General features: G+C 38.0%; 1 protein-coding gene across 1 annotated transcript; it reads left to right on the top strand.

Annotated features, from left to right (window-relative positions):
- The first annotated feature begins 4373 nt into the window (after positions 1-4373).
- LOC131619161 (uncharacterized) lies at positions 4374-5045 on the top strand. Its single transcript, XM_058890291.1, has one exon. It carries the CDS (start codon positions 4374-4376, stop codon positions 5043-5045), a length of 672 nt encoding a protein of 223 aa, XP_058746274.1.
- The last annotated feature ends 13466 nt before the right edge of the window (positions 5046-18511 follow it).

The raw sequence follows: 18511 nt of genomic DNA on the forward strand, positions 1-18511 counted from the left end.
TAATATTCAAAGTAGCTTTGAAGTCGAGGGTTATTTCTCGGTCAAAGTCACGCCTCTAGGTGCTAATCTATGTTTGTTGGAGGAAACAGAGGATGGAGCTATCAGGGATCTGATTTTGGAAGGAAAAAGCTGGTGGAGCCAATGGTTTTCAGAGATCAGAGAGTGGAGGGAGGAAGATGTGGATAAGGAGAGACTAACGTGGATTAGGTTGTATGGCGTCCCTTGCCACGCTTGGAACTTTGATTTCTTTCAGTTGGTAGCCAGCTCAGTAGGAAAGTATGTCTGTTGCGATGAGAACACTCAGAATCGTGTCAACATGGATATAGCGCGCATTCTGGTTAGAACTGATTTGGCAGCGGAGCTTGACGACGTTTTTAAGGTTCAAATAGATAAAAAGTGTTTCAGCATCAAGGTGGTGGAAGATTCCTACGGTCCGATGAGAATTATGATGAAGCAGAATTGTAGTAAGCATGAGAGTGAGGTTTCATCGTCGATCTCTGATTCTGATTTTGAGTGGAATAGGAAGGTTGGAGATGGGGAAGGTGATGGTTTCTCGGAGGAAGGAGAAATGAGAGTTTCAGGGCAGGCGGTGAGGAGGAAGACGTATTGTCAACATCACTGTACTCTGTTAAAGATGGTACTGGTTCAGAAGAGCAGGATTTTCCTCGTAACAACAAAGATCTTGGATGTTTTGACGAAGCTATCGTGGTAGCTAGGAAGGCTGGTATGTGTCTCAATGCAGTAGGTGGGGCCATTGATAATAATTTGCTTTTTCCAGAGGTTTTAGAAAAAGGTCAAAGTCATTCAGTTGATACCTTTTTTAAAAAAGAAGTTGTTTGTAAAAAGGGGGTGTATGTCAGCAAAAGGGATAAGAAGGTTAAGAGTATTTACGACCTTTGTGGGCCGAGATCCAGAAAGAAAGTTAGGCCCAAGAAGAGAAATCTGAAAGAGAGTTATGAGTCCATTTCTTCTTTTGGGCTTGATGAGAGGAAGGAACAGGCGGTTTGTGGGCTGATAGAGGGGAAGGAACAGGAGGTCGATTCGGGACTTATGCTTAATACTGCGTTATCATCTTATAGAGGAGGTAAAGGCAGTTCCGGTGAGGATTCAGGCTTTTCAGCAGGATCCGTCTTATGTGGAGAGAGCATTTCAGATGGAGATTTGGTGCAGGGTAACATTAGGTTCCATGAGAATCTGGGTTCGAAAGTGGGCAATAAAATATGGTCTACTATCTCCAAGCTAGGGGTTGTTTTTGATGGGGAGGAGAGGGATATGGTTAGGAAGTTACATGTTATGGAAAACCAAGATAGGGAGAAGCAATATGGGAAGAAGGCGTTAACAAAGGGTTTTCAATGATAGTAGGAAGTTTGAATATCAGGGGGGGAGGGAGTTTGGTTAAGAGGAAGAGTATTAGCAACCTGATTTCGATCGGAAGGGCAGATATATTCTTTATTCAAGAGTCTAAGCTGAAGGAGGTCGATCGTAAAATTGTTGACAGTTTGTGGAAAAATGAGAAGGTCGGATGGTCTTTCGTTCAGTCTGAAGGAAGATCTGGGGGATTAATTACGATGTGGAAGGAAGGGGCCATGGAGATTATTTTGAGCTTCCGAAGAGGAGGGATTTTGGGTACGAAAGTAAAGTGGAAAGGGGTGATTGTCTATCTAGTCAATATTTATTCGCCGTGTTCTCTTCGAGGCAAGAAGGAGCTATGGAAGGATTTGCTGGAACTCAGGGCGATTTTTTCTGATGGGTACTGGTTGGTGGGTGGTGACTTTAACGCTGTCAAGAAAAGAAGCGAGAGGAAAGGCCGTAGCTCCGAGGGTGGTTTAGAAGCTAGTCTATTCTCGGGCTTCATTGAAGATAGTAGGTTGATCGATATGCCTTGCAACGGGAATAGGTTTAGTTGGTACAGTGGAGATGGTTTCTCGATGAGTAGGCTGGACCGGTTTCTGGTGGACGACCCCCTTATTGATAGGTGGGGCATGGTGGGTCAAAAGATTGGAGATAGAAGCATCTCAGATCACTGTCCGATTTGGACTGTTAGTAACAAAGAAAATTGGGGTCCAAAACCATTCGTGGTGAACAATGCTTGGTTTGAGGATTCTTTGTTCCTGCCGTTTGTGGAAGAGGAGTGGAGGAAGTTGAGGGTCGAGGGTAGAGGTGACTTTGTTCTCAAGGAGAAGCTCCGGATGTTGAAGGAAAAGCTTAGATGGTGGAACCGTGAGGTTTTTGGTAGGATTGATATGGTGATAGAAGAAGGAAAGAAAGGCTTAAATGAAACTGATAGGCTGTTGACAGCATGTAAGGAGGGAGAGGTTGGTGGCCTTGTGGATGTTAGGAGTGAGGCAACCAAAATTATGTGGTTGAATATGAGGTTAAAGGAGAACATCCTCCTGCAGAAGTCAAGAGTGAAGTGGGATAAAGAAGGGGACCTGAATAGCAGATACTTTCATAATATCATGAAGGCGAGGAGAAGGCGTAACTTTATAGGAAGTGTAACGACGGAGGGAGGAGTTCTAGATGAAGTGGGCCCTATTAAAGAGGAAGTGAGGAGGCATTTTGAGGAGAAGTTTTCGGAGTTGGAGGAGGTGCGTCCTATTCTTGAAGGTTCTATGTTTAAGACCATTTCATTGGCTGATAAGGGAGTGTTGGAGGAATCGTTTTCGGAGGAGGAAATAAAAGATGCGGTGTGGGGCTGCGAAGGGACGAGAAGTCCGGGTCCGGACGGATATAATTTTTTCTTCATTAGAAAGTGTTGGAGCTTTATGAAGAAGGATTTCTCTTTGTTTTTCAATGGTTTTTATGCAGATGGTATTTTGTCTAAGGCTACTGTTTCTTCTTTCATTACCTTGATCCCTAAGAAGGAGAGTCCAAGTAGGCTTGATGATTTTAGGCCCATATGCCTGGTGGGCTGTCTCTATAAAGCCTTAACCAAGCTTCTCGCTTCGAGGTTAAAGAAGGTTCTGAATTCGGTGATCTCGGAGGTTCAGAGTGCCTTTGTTCCTGGCAGGAATCTTTTGGACGGCGTGATGGTAGCAAACGAGATTATAGATTACGCAGTCAAGGAGAAGAAGGGTTGTTTGTTGTTCAAGGTCGATTTCGAAAAGGCTTACGATAGTGTTAATTGGTCTTTTCTGTTTTGGATGTTGAAGAAGTTGGGGTTTGGAGAACGTTGGATTTCTTGGATTAAAGCGTTAGTTTGTTCTAGCTGGATGTCGGTTCAAGTTAATGGCAGCCCAACGAAAGAATTCAAGGTTGGGAGAAGGCTAAGACAAGGAGATCCTTTGTCGCCTTTTTTGTTTGTTTTAATTGGTGAAGGATTGAGTGAGATGGTTAGAAAAGCTATAATGGTTCAGGAACTGTCTGCGTTTAACATTGAGGGCAGGTGTGAGGTTAGTATTCTGCAGTTTGCAGACGATACTCTGCTGATTGGCAATGGTGATTGGCAACAGGTTAGGACCTTAAAGGCCGTGTTAAGAGGATTTGAATTGATTTCGGGACTTGGAGTTAATTTTCATATGAGTCGCCTTATCGGTATTAATTTGAACCCACATTTCATCAATGATGCTGCTAACTTTCTGAATTGTAGGGTTCAATGGAAATCCTTTGAGTTCTTGGGTTTTGATTTGGGATCGAATCATAGATCCTCCTCTTGGTGGGAACCGCTGCTGAAGAGTTTGAAGGATCGTCTTGGATCCTGGAAAGGCAAGATCCTCTCTTTGGGTGGACGGATTTCTTTGATCAAATCGGTGCTTTCTAGCCTCGCCATCTTCAAGCTCTCTTTCTTTAAAGCTCCGGGCAGTGTTATCAAAGAGATAGAAAGAATTCAGAATAATTTTTTATGGGGAAACAGTGTAGCTAAGAGGAAGATTGTTTGGTTCAGATGAGATTATCTTTGTCGGGCGAAGGAGAACGGTGGTCTAGGTTTCAAGAGTTTTTCGGAATTCAACGCTGCTCTGCTTTTCAAATGGAAGTGGCGGTTGTTACAGGGGGTCGATGCGTTATGGGCAAAAGTTTTGGAAGCTAGGTACGGTAACGTAAAGCATGCCGTTTGCTTTACTGGTAACTTGAGAAATTATTATTCTAGATCTTCCTGGTGGGCTGACTTGTTGAATGTTGAATCCAAGTTTTCTAATACGATTTTGTCGGATAACTGTGAGTTTATTTTGGGCAACGGTGTCGACATTCCGTTTTGGAGCGCGTTGTGGCTGAAGGAGGGGAGGCTGTCAGATCTGTTTCCTGTGTTGTTTAAGGCTAGTACTGTGAAAGGAGGTAGTGTGTATTCGATGGGGGACTGGACCGACTCTGTTTGGAATTGGGGCAGCTTCGGTATCAATGAGAGCAATCGGGCTCTGTCGCAGGAGGTTCTGTAGATGCGCCTCTTAATCGCTGGTGTGATTCCTTTAGCTAATGAAGCGGATCGTATTCTGTGGTTAAAAGACAAGGTAAAAGGTTATACAACAAGTTCTGGATATTCGGCTCTGTTTAGTTTGCGGCAACAGCAGCCGGTGGAGGACTCCGTTCGTCAGTGCTTGTTGGCTTGCTGGAAGACAACAGTTCCTCAAAGAACAAAGGCGTTTGGATGGAGATGCGTGGTTGATAGGCTGCCGGTTAAGAAATCGTTGATTAGCAGAGGCGTTAACATAGATAGCAGGTGTGTGTTATGTCAAGTGGGTGAAGAAGATGCTTGTCACTTATTTAAAGACTGTGTTTTTTCAAAACTTGTTTGGACAGAGATTAGCACATGGTTGGGTTTTGGAGTGGATCTCCATGGTTCTGTTAGTGAAGGAATGCTAGTTTGGGTTAGAGATTGCAGAAAGGTTGGTATTAGCAAGGACAGTGCTGGCGGTGTTTGGTTCACGGTTATGTGGTGTTTTTGGAGGTATCGGAACGAGATCATTTTTAACGGAAAGAGTCCGTCTTTTTCTGATTTGGTTTGGAATATTAAGATTAAATTGTGGAAATGGTTGAACTTAGGCAATATTTATTTATCCAAGTGTAACTTTTATGATTTTTGTAAAAATCCGGTGGGAAATCTAGGATAAGTTTCAGTTGGTAGGAAATCTTCCTTTTCCGGGTTTTGACCTCGGTTTTTGTAAGCGGGTTCGAGTACTCCTAGTACTCGTCTAATATAAATTCTTGCTTATAAAAAAAAAAAGTTTAGCGTTAAACTTATATGTTGAGAAAAGTACATAAAGTTTGGCACATGTGCAGTTCAAAAGACCGAGTTCTTTAAAGCTAATAATAATGTAACAAACATCACCTAAAAAAGGATATGCATATTTGTTACAAGAAACTTTGCAGACTTTACAGAATTACAAGTTTATTTGTACAAGTGGAGTTCAAATAATGAAAAAACAATGCAAAGTGGCCTAACAAAAAAAAGCAAATGATAGATATAGCACCGCACATTTGTAAGTTGTACCCATAATTTATTAGAAAGTGCAGGAAGTAACAACATCATTGAGGAGATATTAGGAAAGGATAACACAGTTTAATATCTCAACATATAAGTTTTTGTTGCATGAATTGCATGTTTTTGTTATTCCTCATTTATAGCTTTTGTGATGATGTGAATAATGAGGAATAAAAAGGATTAGTCACCAAGATGATGATATAAAGAATGGGGGATAAAAGATATTTGCCTATCAATTGTCTGATTAATTTCTTGAAAAATTATTGTTTTTTTCAGCTATTTAAAGGGAGTTTCAAACCCCCTCTATTTGTCTTTTTTATGACTTTAATTGACCTAGTGTGCCACGTTAATTTCCGTTACACCAAATAGACAATATGACTAAAAGTGAGGATGAAAAATTTTAAGAGGGTAACCAACAATTCTTTGAAGTAAATTTTTTGAAGAACTAAAAACAAAATTCACAATATTTAAGAGGATAACCAACATATTTAACACTAAAAATTAATGTCACTACATCGCACTCCGGTTACTATTATAAGCAAAAAAAATCTTAAATTTTGGTCACTACTATAAACAAAAATCTTCAATTAATATTTGTATAACTATTATTAAGGGTCATGCTAACGAGTGCCCCAGGGGAACTTTTTAAGCATTCCATATAAAAAAAAAATTCCTTAAATAAATTATTTATGTCAATTTTCAATGCATTAAATACAAATAATTTCAATAAAATAAACTTTTTTTTCTAAAAAAAGTCAAGTATTTCCATTTTTAAAACATTAAATACAAGTATTGCTTACCTTTTAAAACTCTTAACCAGTGCACCTGGGGCACTCGTTACCATTTCCCTTAATTTAATTCAATAGCATTTAATATTGTAGTTGATTCATCAAATATAATTAAAGATATTATAATAAATTTTGTTTGATTGTATATAAATCAAGAAATTAATTACACTTAACTAAATAATTATTTTTTATTATAATTGTTTTGATCTAGTGTTTTAAAAACCAGATCGGTCATCAAACCGGTGAGGGTACTGGATCACTGGTTTATCGGTCGAACCACTGGGTTACTGGTCGAACCGTATGACCAAACCGGATTAAACTGGATAATTCGGTTGAATAGACCTGTCATTATATAGGTATAAAACCGGTCGAACCAAATGATTCAGTCTCTAAAAAAATATAACTAGCTTTTAAATTTTTTAAAAATATCATATCATAATTCACAATTTCATAACTTAAATTCAAATTTTAAACAAAGGTATCACACATAACAAAATAGTAAAAAATTACAAAGTCTAATTGTAAACAAAGTCTAATTACAACATAATCTAATTGAATAGTCTATAACAAAATAACTCCAATGTGTACCAAATTTAATTCAAAATAGGATCCTCCTAAAAAGAAAATCAAATAAAATTCAATATCCTATTTAAGAAAATTTATTAGCAAAGATAACAAATAGACAATAAAGTTTTTAATTTGCCATTAGCGAAAAAAACTATGTGAGAATACTATTTAAATAATACACTACTAAATATATTAAAAAAAAAGTTTAAAAGAAATGTTAAAAAAAAAAATTAAAAAAAAGTTTTTAAAAAAAAACAATTAAACCGCCGTTTTCCCGGTTTTTCCGGTTTTCACCGGTTCCCACCGGTTTGATGGCATACCCGATCTGACTAATGAATCAGACCGCTTACCTGGCCGGTTTCCGGTTCGACCGGTCCGACCGGCCGGTCCGGTCCTGTTTTTAAAACACTGGTCTCATCATTATTTCATTTCAAAATCAAGATAATGATCAATTCAATTCGTTGATAATTAATTATAATTTCACAATTTCAACGTAGTCTAACTAATTATAGGTTTATAAATGATTGAACGTGTATAAAAAATTGAATGTCCATGAAACATTTTTATATTTCTCAACTCAACAACAAAACTTTTGTTACAAAAGCGTGGAAGGTGTTTTTAGACTACTTCTATTATATTTGAAGTGTATTTATTAGTGGCCTTTTAAACTGAAGACCTGAAGATGTTTATTGCGAGTCAAAGATACTCTAACTGAACCAATCGTTAGTTGGTCCAGTGGTGATTGGCGCTGGACTTGGTAGGGAGAACCACGGTTCGATCCCCCGCAAAGCCAAAAAAAAAAAAAGATACTCTAACTGACATGAGATTTTTATATTATTTGCTTAATTTAAATTTTTTCGAAATAAGGTGTCACTAGTTGACCTTACTCTTTTGTTTATAAACATCACCAAAACTTGCCATTTCTTCAAATCACAAAAGCTGAGTATAGCAAAGAAACCAATTTCTCTTTACCCCCAATCTTCCAGCATGATGATGAAGTACATAAGTCTAGTATATACTCATCTCAAATGGATATTACATTTCCTTACCTACCATCCCTTCTATAAACTTCATCATTTTGATCACTTTCCAATAATGGAAGATATGAGCAATATATGTTATTATGAACATAGGCATGATGACTCAGAGGAAGATGTAGAATGTTCAGTGTGTCTATGCAAAATAGAACAAGGAGATGAGATTAGAGTATTGAGGTGTGACCATATGTATCATAAACACTGTTTGGACAAATGGATTGGTTTTAAAAACCATACATGTCCTCTTTATAGAGAATCAATAAGACCAAGAAGAGTAATCACTGAGCTTGGAGCTGCTGAAGTTCTATCACTTAATTTTTATGCTATCCGTAGTGATAGAGATTGTGATGATTGGTGGATACGTTGAATAATATGACATTCTTCATAGGCTTTGTATATCAACAACAAATTTATGGGAATTTTAACCGATTTTGTTTTATATGTATAATGCTTGAAGGCATCTCTTGAATTAGAGAGTGGTAGAATTAATTTTAACTTAATTAAACATGTTTTCTTTCCACTTGATTCTTTCTTTTATTTTGGTATCTTGTTTAATTAACCGTACTTTTTAGTCTATTAAATATATTTTCGTTAGTCAATATAATTATTTTGGTTAATTTTTGAAAAAAAAATTATGTTTTTATGACTTTGCATTATATGTGATATCACGCGGCTTATGACATTACAATTTAACTTTTTCTTCAATAATTTAACAATATAATTATTTCCTTGTTTTTTGAAATACTTTTTCTAACTTATGAGTAAAATTTGTTTCGTACCATAAGAAGAAATAGGTGTAGATCGAATACACTTGTACTTTCATTTGATGGAGTGAATTTTCAGTACGGTAGAACGAAGGTGATTTTGTAATATTAGCACTCCAACGGATAAGTTAGCGAGTAAGTAAGAAAGTAGTTTGAGGTTATATGAATGGGAGAATACTTTAAATGTTGTGGATTTATATAAGATAGTTGTTTTCAACAGTCTCTATGAGATTCATCACCTCAACTGGTTCCAAAGTGGCTAGCTACCAAAAGGGAGTAAGTCCTGAGTACCACTTGGTTTCATGGTCTTTTATTTTTATCTGTGCAACTTCTTCTATGGAGTTTTGATTGCTTTTGTCATTTGTTGGTAACATTTATTTGTTGGTAACATTTGTTACCACACCTTTGGGTTGTGCATATCTTTGGTGATCATAACGAATACCATTTCTAAAAATTTACCTTTTCTCATTAGAAAAGATAATTCAAAGATACTTCATTATTATGATGTATAGTGTGTTTTATGTATACAGTAAAAAGATAACTTAACCAAGTGATCACAAGGTCGCTACTTATTTGTCTATGGGCATACTGACATGGTGCGTCGTGGTTGGCTCCACCCTTCATTTAGAGTCGTTTGATCGCCACTTCTTTAAGTTGATTGGTGAGTGATGTTACATTGATTTCTATCATATTATCTTTGTTTCCCCCCTTTTGGTCACGTTGCAAAGCTTTGTGTATATTTCGTGTTGGAGACAAACGGACACATATTGTCACCGCCTCGTCATGACATTGTTGTATTTCACTTTTAAGTGGATCATAAAGGTCACCAGTCACCACATTAAATGTCATTGCGAAGGGTCTTCCTAAAATACAATTTTAGATGCTCAAAGAATCACTAATAATTGTATTTCAACTATTCTAGAGTCCCTGCCCTCCCTTAAGGTAACCATCACTCATATGTACCCCTATGAGCGAGTGACAATGTCATTGAAAGTTTGTTGTTAGGCTCCCTCTTATGACCATAACTTCTCCCTTTTTAGCCCTTATTTTTCAAAAAAATTATCTGCATACAAGATACCACAAGAACTTTCTCCGTCGATGAAGATTATGGATACATCAAATTTGACTATGGTCGCAAATATGAACAAAAGTTATATTTCATTTGGGATTCAGCCTACTTACTATCTCGGAATCTGAAAATAGCTCTCTTTTGATATTTCTTTATTGCTCATTTCCTCCTTGCTAACGGCCATTAGCAACTATGTGTAACCTAATGGAACTTTCTCGTATCTTGGTGATAAAATAGAAACCCATAGTACTAAGGTAAAGCTATGAGGAAGACTACATAGTCTTTTTTTTTTAATAAGCAAGAAATATATTGAAACGAGAGCTAAGGATTCTCAGACAAATACACAAGGAACTCACCAAATTCCAAGTGAAGCGAAATTACAGAGTATGATTGGTGAAGTGCACCTTATGATATTGGTGTACACCTAACAACACTAGCTTTCATTTAGAGCAATTCTTGCATGGACACGAACCTAAATCCATATATTTAGGAACAACCAATAAGAAGAGAGAGAATTTAAATTTATTTAAAATTTTATTTCGTTTTTAATTGCCAACATGGAGGGTGGTTGTGATAATGGAAGAGAGAGATAATTTTAGTTTTATTATTTAATTAATAAAAAAATATGATTGGTTGTGTGTAAATCCAGGTATTATAGCTGTGTCTATCTAAATATTTTCCTTTCATTTATTGTGACAAATATTTAGCATGCTATCCAACACTCTAAGAAACAATAACATATTAAAATAAATTTTCATGTCATAATATAGAAGTGAAATTGTCCTGTTATAAACCATGCGATGCCACATGTAATGCAAAGTCATTAAAACTTAAGTTTTTGTTTTGTGACAAAAATTAACCGAAATAATTAATTGAGTAACAAAATATATCTAATATATTAAAAAGTACTAAGGTTTATTAAATAAGATAGCAAAATAAAAGAATGAATCAAGAGGAAGGAAAACATGTTTAATTATAAGTTAAAAATAATTCTCCCACTCTTCAAGAGATGCCTTCAAGCATTATACATATGTAACAAAATCTGTTAAAACTCCCATAAGTTTGTTGTTGCTATACAAAGCCTATGATGAAAGTCATATTATTCAACGTATCCACCAATCATCACAATTTCTATCACTACGGATAGCATAAAAATTAAATGATAAAACTTCAACTCCAAGCTCAGTAATTTCCCTTTCTGGTCTCAAAGATTGTCTGCAAAGAGGACAAGTATTGTTTTTGAAACCAACCCATTTGTCTAAACAATGTTTGTGATACATGTGGTCACACCTCAATACTCTAATTTCATCTCCTTCTTCTATTTTGCAGAGACACACTGAACATTCTACCTCTTCCTCTGAGTCATCATGCCTATGTTCATAATAACATATATTGTTCATCTCTCCAATTATTGGAAAGTGATCAAAATCATGAAGTTTGTAGAAAGGGTGGTATGTAAGGAAATCTAACATCCATTTGAGATGAGTATATACTAGACTTATGTACTTCATTATCATGATGAAAGGTTTGGAATATAGACAAATAGGTTTCTTTGCTATACTCAGCTTTTGTGCTTTGAAGAAGTGTGAACTTTTGGTGATGTTTATAAACGAAAGTGTAGACATGATATATAGATAAAGTAATGATGAGTAAGGTCAAATAGTGACAGCTTATTTCGAAAAAAAATAAAAATAAAACAAGTAATATAAAGATCTTTATGCCAGTTAGAGTATCTTTTACTCGCGATAAACATCTTCAGGCCTTCATTTTAAAAGGCCACTAATATATACATATATACATATAAATGAAAACGTCTGAAAACACCCGCCACGTTTTTGTTGTTGAGAAATATAAAAATGTTTAGACTTTAGAGAGTATAATATGTTGTTCTATATCACCCTCTCTTAAGATGAAAATGTTTCATGGACGCTGAATTTATTCTACATATGTTAAATCATATATAAATGTATAATTAATTAGATTAACGTTGAAAATTGTGAAATTATAATTAATTTATTTAATTGAATTGGTGTTTGAATTGAATAACGATGAAATATATAATTGGCCATGTGTTTAAAGGTGAATAAAAGGGCACTGCATGTGTAGAAACATATGAATGTCTTGCTATCATTACTTTTTGTTAAATAAGGTAGGTTTTAATAGTCTTTTGGTTTCACATGTTAGTTTTTGGTTTTTGTTATGTTTTTTTAGTAAGCAAGATATCATTAAAGGGAGAACTAAGGGTTCTCCAACCCACTTACAAAAGAAACGGGATAAACCCGACAAAAAAAGGAAAATACACACCAATTACAATCACGAGAGATAATACAAAGGATTCATACTAAACTCATAGAATGAATAATTGGGATGTGTAATTTTTCCGCAAAACGACCATTTCCACACCAAGAGCTTGATATTTCAAACGGCGTTGTTCACATTCCAAGGCTCCTTCCGGAAACACGACCCGTTTCTAATCAACCATATAATCCATGTAGTAGCTATCCAAACACTACCCGACTTTCTATCCTTTACCTTTTGTCTACGAAAAAAATGGTACCATTCCATAAAATTTGGCCGGCACTCCTCTTCTAAATTAACCCCTTTACCCGCCCAGAAAGCTATCTCCCTCCAAATATTTTTAACCACCAAACAACCAAAAAATATATGATTACTACTTTCCGAACAATATCCACAAAAAATGCACTTAGAATCTTCCGAAGAAAAAGACATACCTCATATCGACAAAAGATCTTTCGTCGGAAGTCTATCATGGAATATTCTCCACCCGAAAGCTTTTATCTTGAAAGGTATTTCCATTTTCCACAAAAAATCAAACACCTCCGCATGATTAACCGGAGGACCAAACGGAATACGGAGCCTATCGTAAAAAGCATAGCAAGAAGCTACCGAAAAATTCCTATCCACATTTCCGGGCCAAAACACCAAATCTTTTTCACTCTTCCAATCTCTAAAAGCCTCCACCCTATTCTTCAATTCCCAGAACTCCTTCCTATGGACCGCCATATCCACTAAAGCCGCGGATAATCCAAAATCACTCCAACGCCACGCTCCCCCCAACCAACCACCCATAGCCGCCACCGACACATTCTTTAAATGGGAAGCTTGATACAAAGCCGGAAAAAAATCTTTTAAGGCGGATTCTTCCAACCAAATGGATTCCCAAAAAAGGGTGTTGAAACCATTATGAACATTGAATTTTATACAATAAGCAAAAGGATCTTGAGAAGAAGAGAAATTTAACCTTAATATGTCCTTCCACCATATGGAGCAAGAAACTCTCTTTTCCGTTCCCCCCCCATCACTTTCGAGGATAAATCACCGTACCGCGACTTCAACACATTAAACCACTTAGAATTATGCCCTTGAAGAATTCGCCACCTCCACTTGTTAAGAAGAGCTAAATTAAACAACAACATGTTTTTCACACCTAACCCACCTTTATCCAATGGTAAAGTCACAACGTCCCACTTTAGCCAATGAATTCTCCTTTTTTCTTCCGATCCACCCCATAAAAAAGAACTTTGAATGCTAGTGAATTTTTTTGCAACTTTCCTCGGCATCTTGTAAAAAGACATGGTGAATATATACAAAGAACTAAGCACGGATTTGAGAAGTGTGATTCTTCCACCCAAATTAAGAAAACGGTTCGACCATCCTTCTAATCTTTTCTTCATTTTCTCTAAAAGGGGCTTCCACATTGTTTCCTTCCTTGGATTGAAACCAATAGGGATCCCTAAAAAGTGAAAATTGCTATCTTCCAATTTACACGATAGGAAATAGGATGCCGCCTCCAAAAAACTAGAATTGCAATTAATACCTATTAACTTACTTTTGTGGTAATTAATGCCAAGACCCGAAACAAGTTCAAAAGCCCGAAGAACCGCTCTTATCGCCCAAACATGTTTCCAATTACCATTCCCCATGATAAGAGTGTCATCCGCAAATTGTAGAATATCTACCTTGCAAGACTTACTAATGACAAAAGGTTAGAATTCTCCCAATTCAATCGATTTTCTAACAAGACCCGTAAGACATTCCGCCACTAACACAAAAAGGAAAGGAGAGAGAGGATCTCCTTGCCTTAAACCTATAGTGACCTTGAATTCTTTGGTAGGGCTACCATTAACCAAAACCGACATATTACTAGAAAACACCAATAACTCCATCCACCGCCACCGCCTCCACCTAACACCAAACCCCATCCGAGTCAAAATGTAACGTAAGAAGTTCCAACTAACCTTATCATAAGCTTTTTCAAAATCCACTTTGAATAGAATGCAATTTCTCCCTTCCTTTCTAGCAAAATCCACTACCTCGTTTGCTACTAAAACCCCATCCAACAATTGCCTACCGGGGACAAAAGCACTTTAGTTAGAAGAAACTATGAAATTAAGAACACCTTTAAGCCTTTCCGCCAAAAGCTTTGCCACCACCTTGTATAAACACCCCACCAAACAAATGGGACGGTAATCATCCAAACATATGGGATTGTATGACTTTGGAATTAAAGTTAAGAAAGACGACGTAATCGCCTTTGAGATAAAAGAACCGCCAAAGAAATAATTAAAGAAAATAATGAAATCCTCTTTAATGATATGCCAACACTTCTTGAAAAGAAGGAAAGAGTACCCATCCGGCCCCGGACTCTTCATGCCACCACACTCCCATACCGCCGCTTTAATTTCCTCCTCTAGAAAAGGTTTTTCAAGACTCTCCGCTTCCTCCCTACTAATCGTCTCAAAAGGAATTCCATCCAACAACGGTCTATTCTCCTCCGGTTCAATGAATTTGTTACCGAAATGATTATAAACCACTTCCCTCACCTCTTCAACCGATTCCACCACATGACCCGATGTAAGAATAGGTTCAATATGATTCCGCCTTCTTCTATCCCCCATAACTTTATGAAAAAAACCGCTATTCGAATCCCCCTCTTTCATCCACTTCAATTTAGACTTTTGTAAAAGCATATTCTCTTTTATCCTCAAATTCCTCCACATTCTACTAGACGCTTCCTTTCTAAGAGCAATATTCGCATCGAAAAAAGAAAGATCGGATAAGTGATCTAACCTTGAATCGGCGATATTGATCTCTCGGACACCTTCCTCTATTTCCAAGTCTATATTCCCGAACTTTTCCTTATCCCACTTCTTAAGTTTCTCCTTTAAAAGACGAAGTTTCTCTTTTAAAATAAAATCTCCTCTTCCAACCATATTCATGCTTTTCCATTCTTTTTCCACAAACGGAATGAAAGTATCTAGAGAGAACCATTCGTTGTTGAATTTGAACGACTTTGGACCCCAATTGTGCTTATCCGACATAATCCAAATAGGGCAATGATCCGATATATCCCTATCGCCAATCATTTGTCCAATCACCCCCCATCTATTAACCACCGAGCACGACAAAAGAAAGCGGTCTATTCTACTTTTCGTTTTACCATCACCGCTAAACCAAGTAAATTTTTTACCTTTACAAGGAACATCCACCAAGTTGCAATTGTTGATAAATTCCTAAAAAAGTTCCAACTCAATGTTATTGCCCATAACCGCCCTCCCTTTTCTTTCTCTAACATGCTTGATAGCGTTGAAATCTCCTCCCATTACCCACTCCCCGTCGTTGAACTTCTCTTTTAAATCCGTCAAAGCCTCCCACATTTGTTTCTTTTTAGTAAAATCACAAGAAGAATAAATGTTCACCACGTAATATAAATTACCCTTCCAAGCCGCTTTTATCCCCAAAAAACCATCTCCTTTGAAACTAGACAACACCTCCACTTTGTCTTTTCTCCATAAAGTGAGCAATCCGCCCGATCTACCTACCGAGTTAGAAAAAGAAAACTCAATCTCGGAATGTCTCCAAAAACTACTAGCTACCGCTTCATCCATATTAGTGACCTTAGTTTCTTGTAAAAGAAAAATGTCCGCATTTCCTTTAGCAATAGTAGAACAAATCCTCCTTCTTTTAAGAGCGTTCGCTCCCCCTCTAATGTTCCAAGATCCTATAATCATTGCCCATCATTTTTTATAGCCTTCGATCCCTCCCCTTCTAAGCATCTACCTTGCTCCAAGCTTTCAATTCTATTGCTTAACTTACTCCGGCCCTCCTCATCAACCACTCCCAACGCCACTATCGTCGCCAATAATTTGCCCCTACATGCCGCTTCAAAATATCCCATTGCCTATCATTATTTCTACAAATGTCGGAATTTTCTAATTGGTCCCCATAAAACACCGTCCTGCTAGCACTATGACCACTTCCTTCCTTCCATGAGTTAACCAAAGGAAGAACCCCCTTTTGGTTATACTGTCTGTTTCCTGCCGAAGTGAACTTGGTCCCCCTGGGAGTTTTAACTTTCCTTCCACCCACACCACACACACTGCCTACCCTTTGATCATTCACACTCTTAAGTCTTAATTTTTTATGAGGCTCCATACCTTGTAATTCCGCTACCGGGCATGGGCAGAGGATAGGGCCGCAATGATTGCGCCCAGCTTCACTCCCAGTTTCGCAAACAGCGACAGCATCGCTACGGAAAGAAGAAATAGTATCGTTCCCAGTCCCTGCATCCTGCCCGCGACTGAGATTGCCTACGTCACCTGCACCAGCGCCCGCTGTAGTGCCCTTAGGCACAGCCAATACTACCTGGTTCGAATTGTTGCGTAAAAACGATAAAGAATTCTCAAACATCCCCGCCTCTGCACGCGTCCTTCTAACCTTCTCCCTGTCTATAACTTCCTCTGCTTTGTCCTTTACAGTTCCTTCATTAAGACAAGAACCAAACTTCAGAGCAACCTCAGCCGGTTTTGCTTGTGCTTTGCCAACCGAACCCCCATCCACCTCGAGATGATCACTGGTGTCCATAGAGAACTCCGACCCCAAAACACCGTCACCGTCCTTGCCACCAAAATCATCTATCCAACCTACCTCAGACTCTGAGGATCCGCATCCAGAAGACAGAGATGACACTTTACTCGAAATCATACACGTCATGCCCGCCGCATCTTCCCTAACGCAAAGATTAAACAATCTGCCATCAATGTTAACCGAAACAGTTTCAGGAATGTTGCTTGTGATGGGAATGTTGACCATCACTCTAGCCACATCAAATGCGTCGCCTTTAGAAGTGTTCTTGTCCATACAAATAAACCTTCCCCACGATCCTGCTAATTCCACAAAGAATTCTGCAGTCCACGCATGTAGCGGTATGCCGTATATCCTGACCCACACGTCCCTGCTGCCATCTAATGACCCTTCCTCCCATTTCTTAATCACCGAAAACCATTCCTTCCACCATAATTCTCCTTCCCCTATCAAATCATCTATAAAGCCTTCCTTCGACTCCTCAAGCAAACAAGAGTTTCCGCCTAGCGGAGTAACTTTCACCCCAAAGACCCCTTCTAACTCCATATGAGTCTAAATGTTAAACGCTGTGCCTGGAAAACGCAGAACCCCCACATAAGCTTTAACGAATCGTCTTCTGACCTCCTCCTTGGACTGAAAGGAGAACATCGACACCTCTGTCTCCTTTACACCAGAAACCCCCTGCCATACCAACAGCCTCCGCAAAAGATTTATCGGGACGCGAGAAAACTGCCCCTCTGAACTTCCTATTCAAATCGTTACCTGACAGAGGCACACTCCTCTCTGTTCCATTCACCCGACCGACCCTCCCAGTCACTCTCCCCATCGGCCCCCTCTGATACCTGGGCAAATTCACATGAATTTTCCTTCCAGCAATAATTATATTATCCAGAAGAACCGCTAAGAGCATACCATCCTCCACCTCTGCGAACCTAGCAAAACCAAAACGTTTTCCTACCTTGTTCCTCCTAGGTGAAATAGCCACTTCTACCACATTGTCGGCACAACCGTACAGATTGAAGAGATCTCTCGCGGTATAACCTTCAGGGAACTGGGAAACGTACATGGAAACCACATCACTGTTAGCTGAAGGCAGGTTCCGATTCCTCCCCCCAAAGGGAAATATATCCCATCTCGGAGAAGAAGCTCTATGGTATGAAACTTTTTTCCATCCCCCCCTCTGCATCCCGGGATCCGTGGATCGAAAACACAGAAAAAGGAAACAACGCAACAGAATAAGCGAAACAACAAAAAGAACAAAGAGAATGCGCCCAAAAGAAACACAGAAAACCCAACCAAGAACGGAAAGACCGGCACGCTTGAAAATCCCCAAAAAGGTCTACTCCACAACCTCCTCAATAAGGTCCCTGAGCCCTAAAGCCAGGAATTTAAACCGAAATTGAGAAAGAGGGGAAAACCCTTTCAGAAGCCTCTTCAAGCACCACCGGAAGAGACACCGCCACCGGCCAGAACCCTACCGGAGGAAACGGGTGGCCCGGGAAGAGCGGGAGCGTATTGACATTTCGTTTATTAACAAGAAGTTTGGTTTTTGTTATGTCTTTAAATGTTGAATTTCATTTGGTTTTAATTTCTGCGGATTTTTCTGTGAATTTTAATTTTAGAGACTAAAATCAAAAGTATTTTAAAGGATAATTTTTAAGAAAAATAAGATAAAGAGACGAAAAATAAAAAACATGTTAATTTACATGGACCAAAAGACTATTTAAGCATATAATCTATAATGAAGTGACATTATTTTTTAAATCATTTTAAAATATGATGTTTCTTGATCATTCTTGTTTTTATGAGTGAAATTGTGACTTTATCCATGTTTGTTCTACAAAAATAAGTATTAACAAATAAAAGTCAAGTTTTGAAATACTCAAATATTTTTCTTTTAATATTTTTTTTCATTTGAAACTACTCGGGATTCTTTAGTTAGTTTGAAGCGTCAAGTGATTTTGCTTAATGCTATCCACACCCTC

Source organism: Vicia villosa, linkage group LG7 (genome assembly GCF_029867415.1).
Source record: "Vicia villosa cultivar HV-30 ecotype Madison, WI linkage group LG7, Vvil1.0, whole genome shotgun sequence".
NCBI classification, from domain to species: domain Eukaryota; kingdom Viridiplantae; phylum Streptophyta; class Magnoliopsida; order Fabales; family Fabaceae; genus Vicia; species Vicia villosa.

Coding starts and splice junctions, on each gene's coding strand:
- LOC131619161 (XM_058890291.1), top strand. CDS start 4,374: ATGCGCCTCTTAATCGCTGGTGTGATTCCTTTAGCTAATGAAGCGGAT.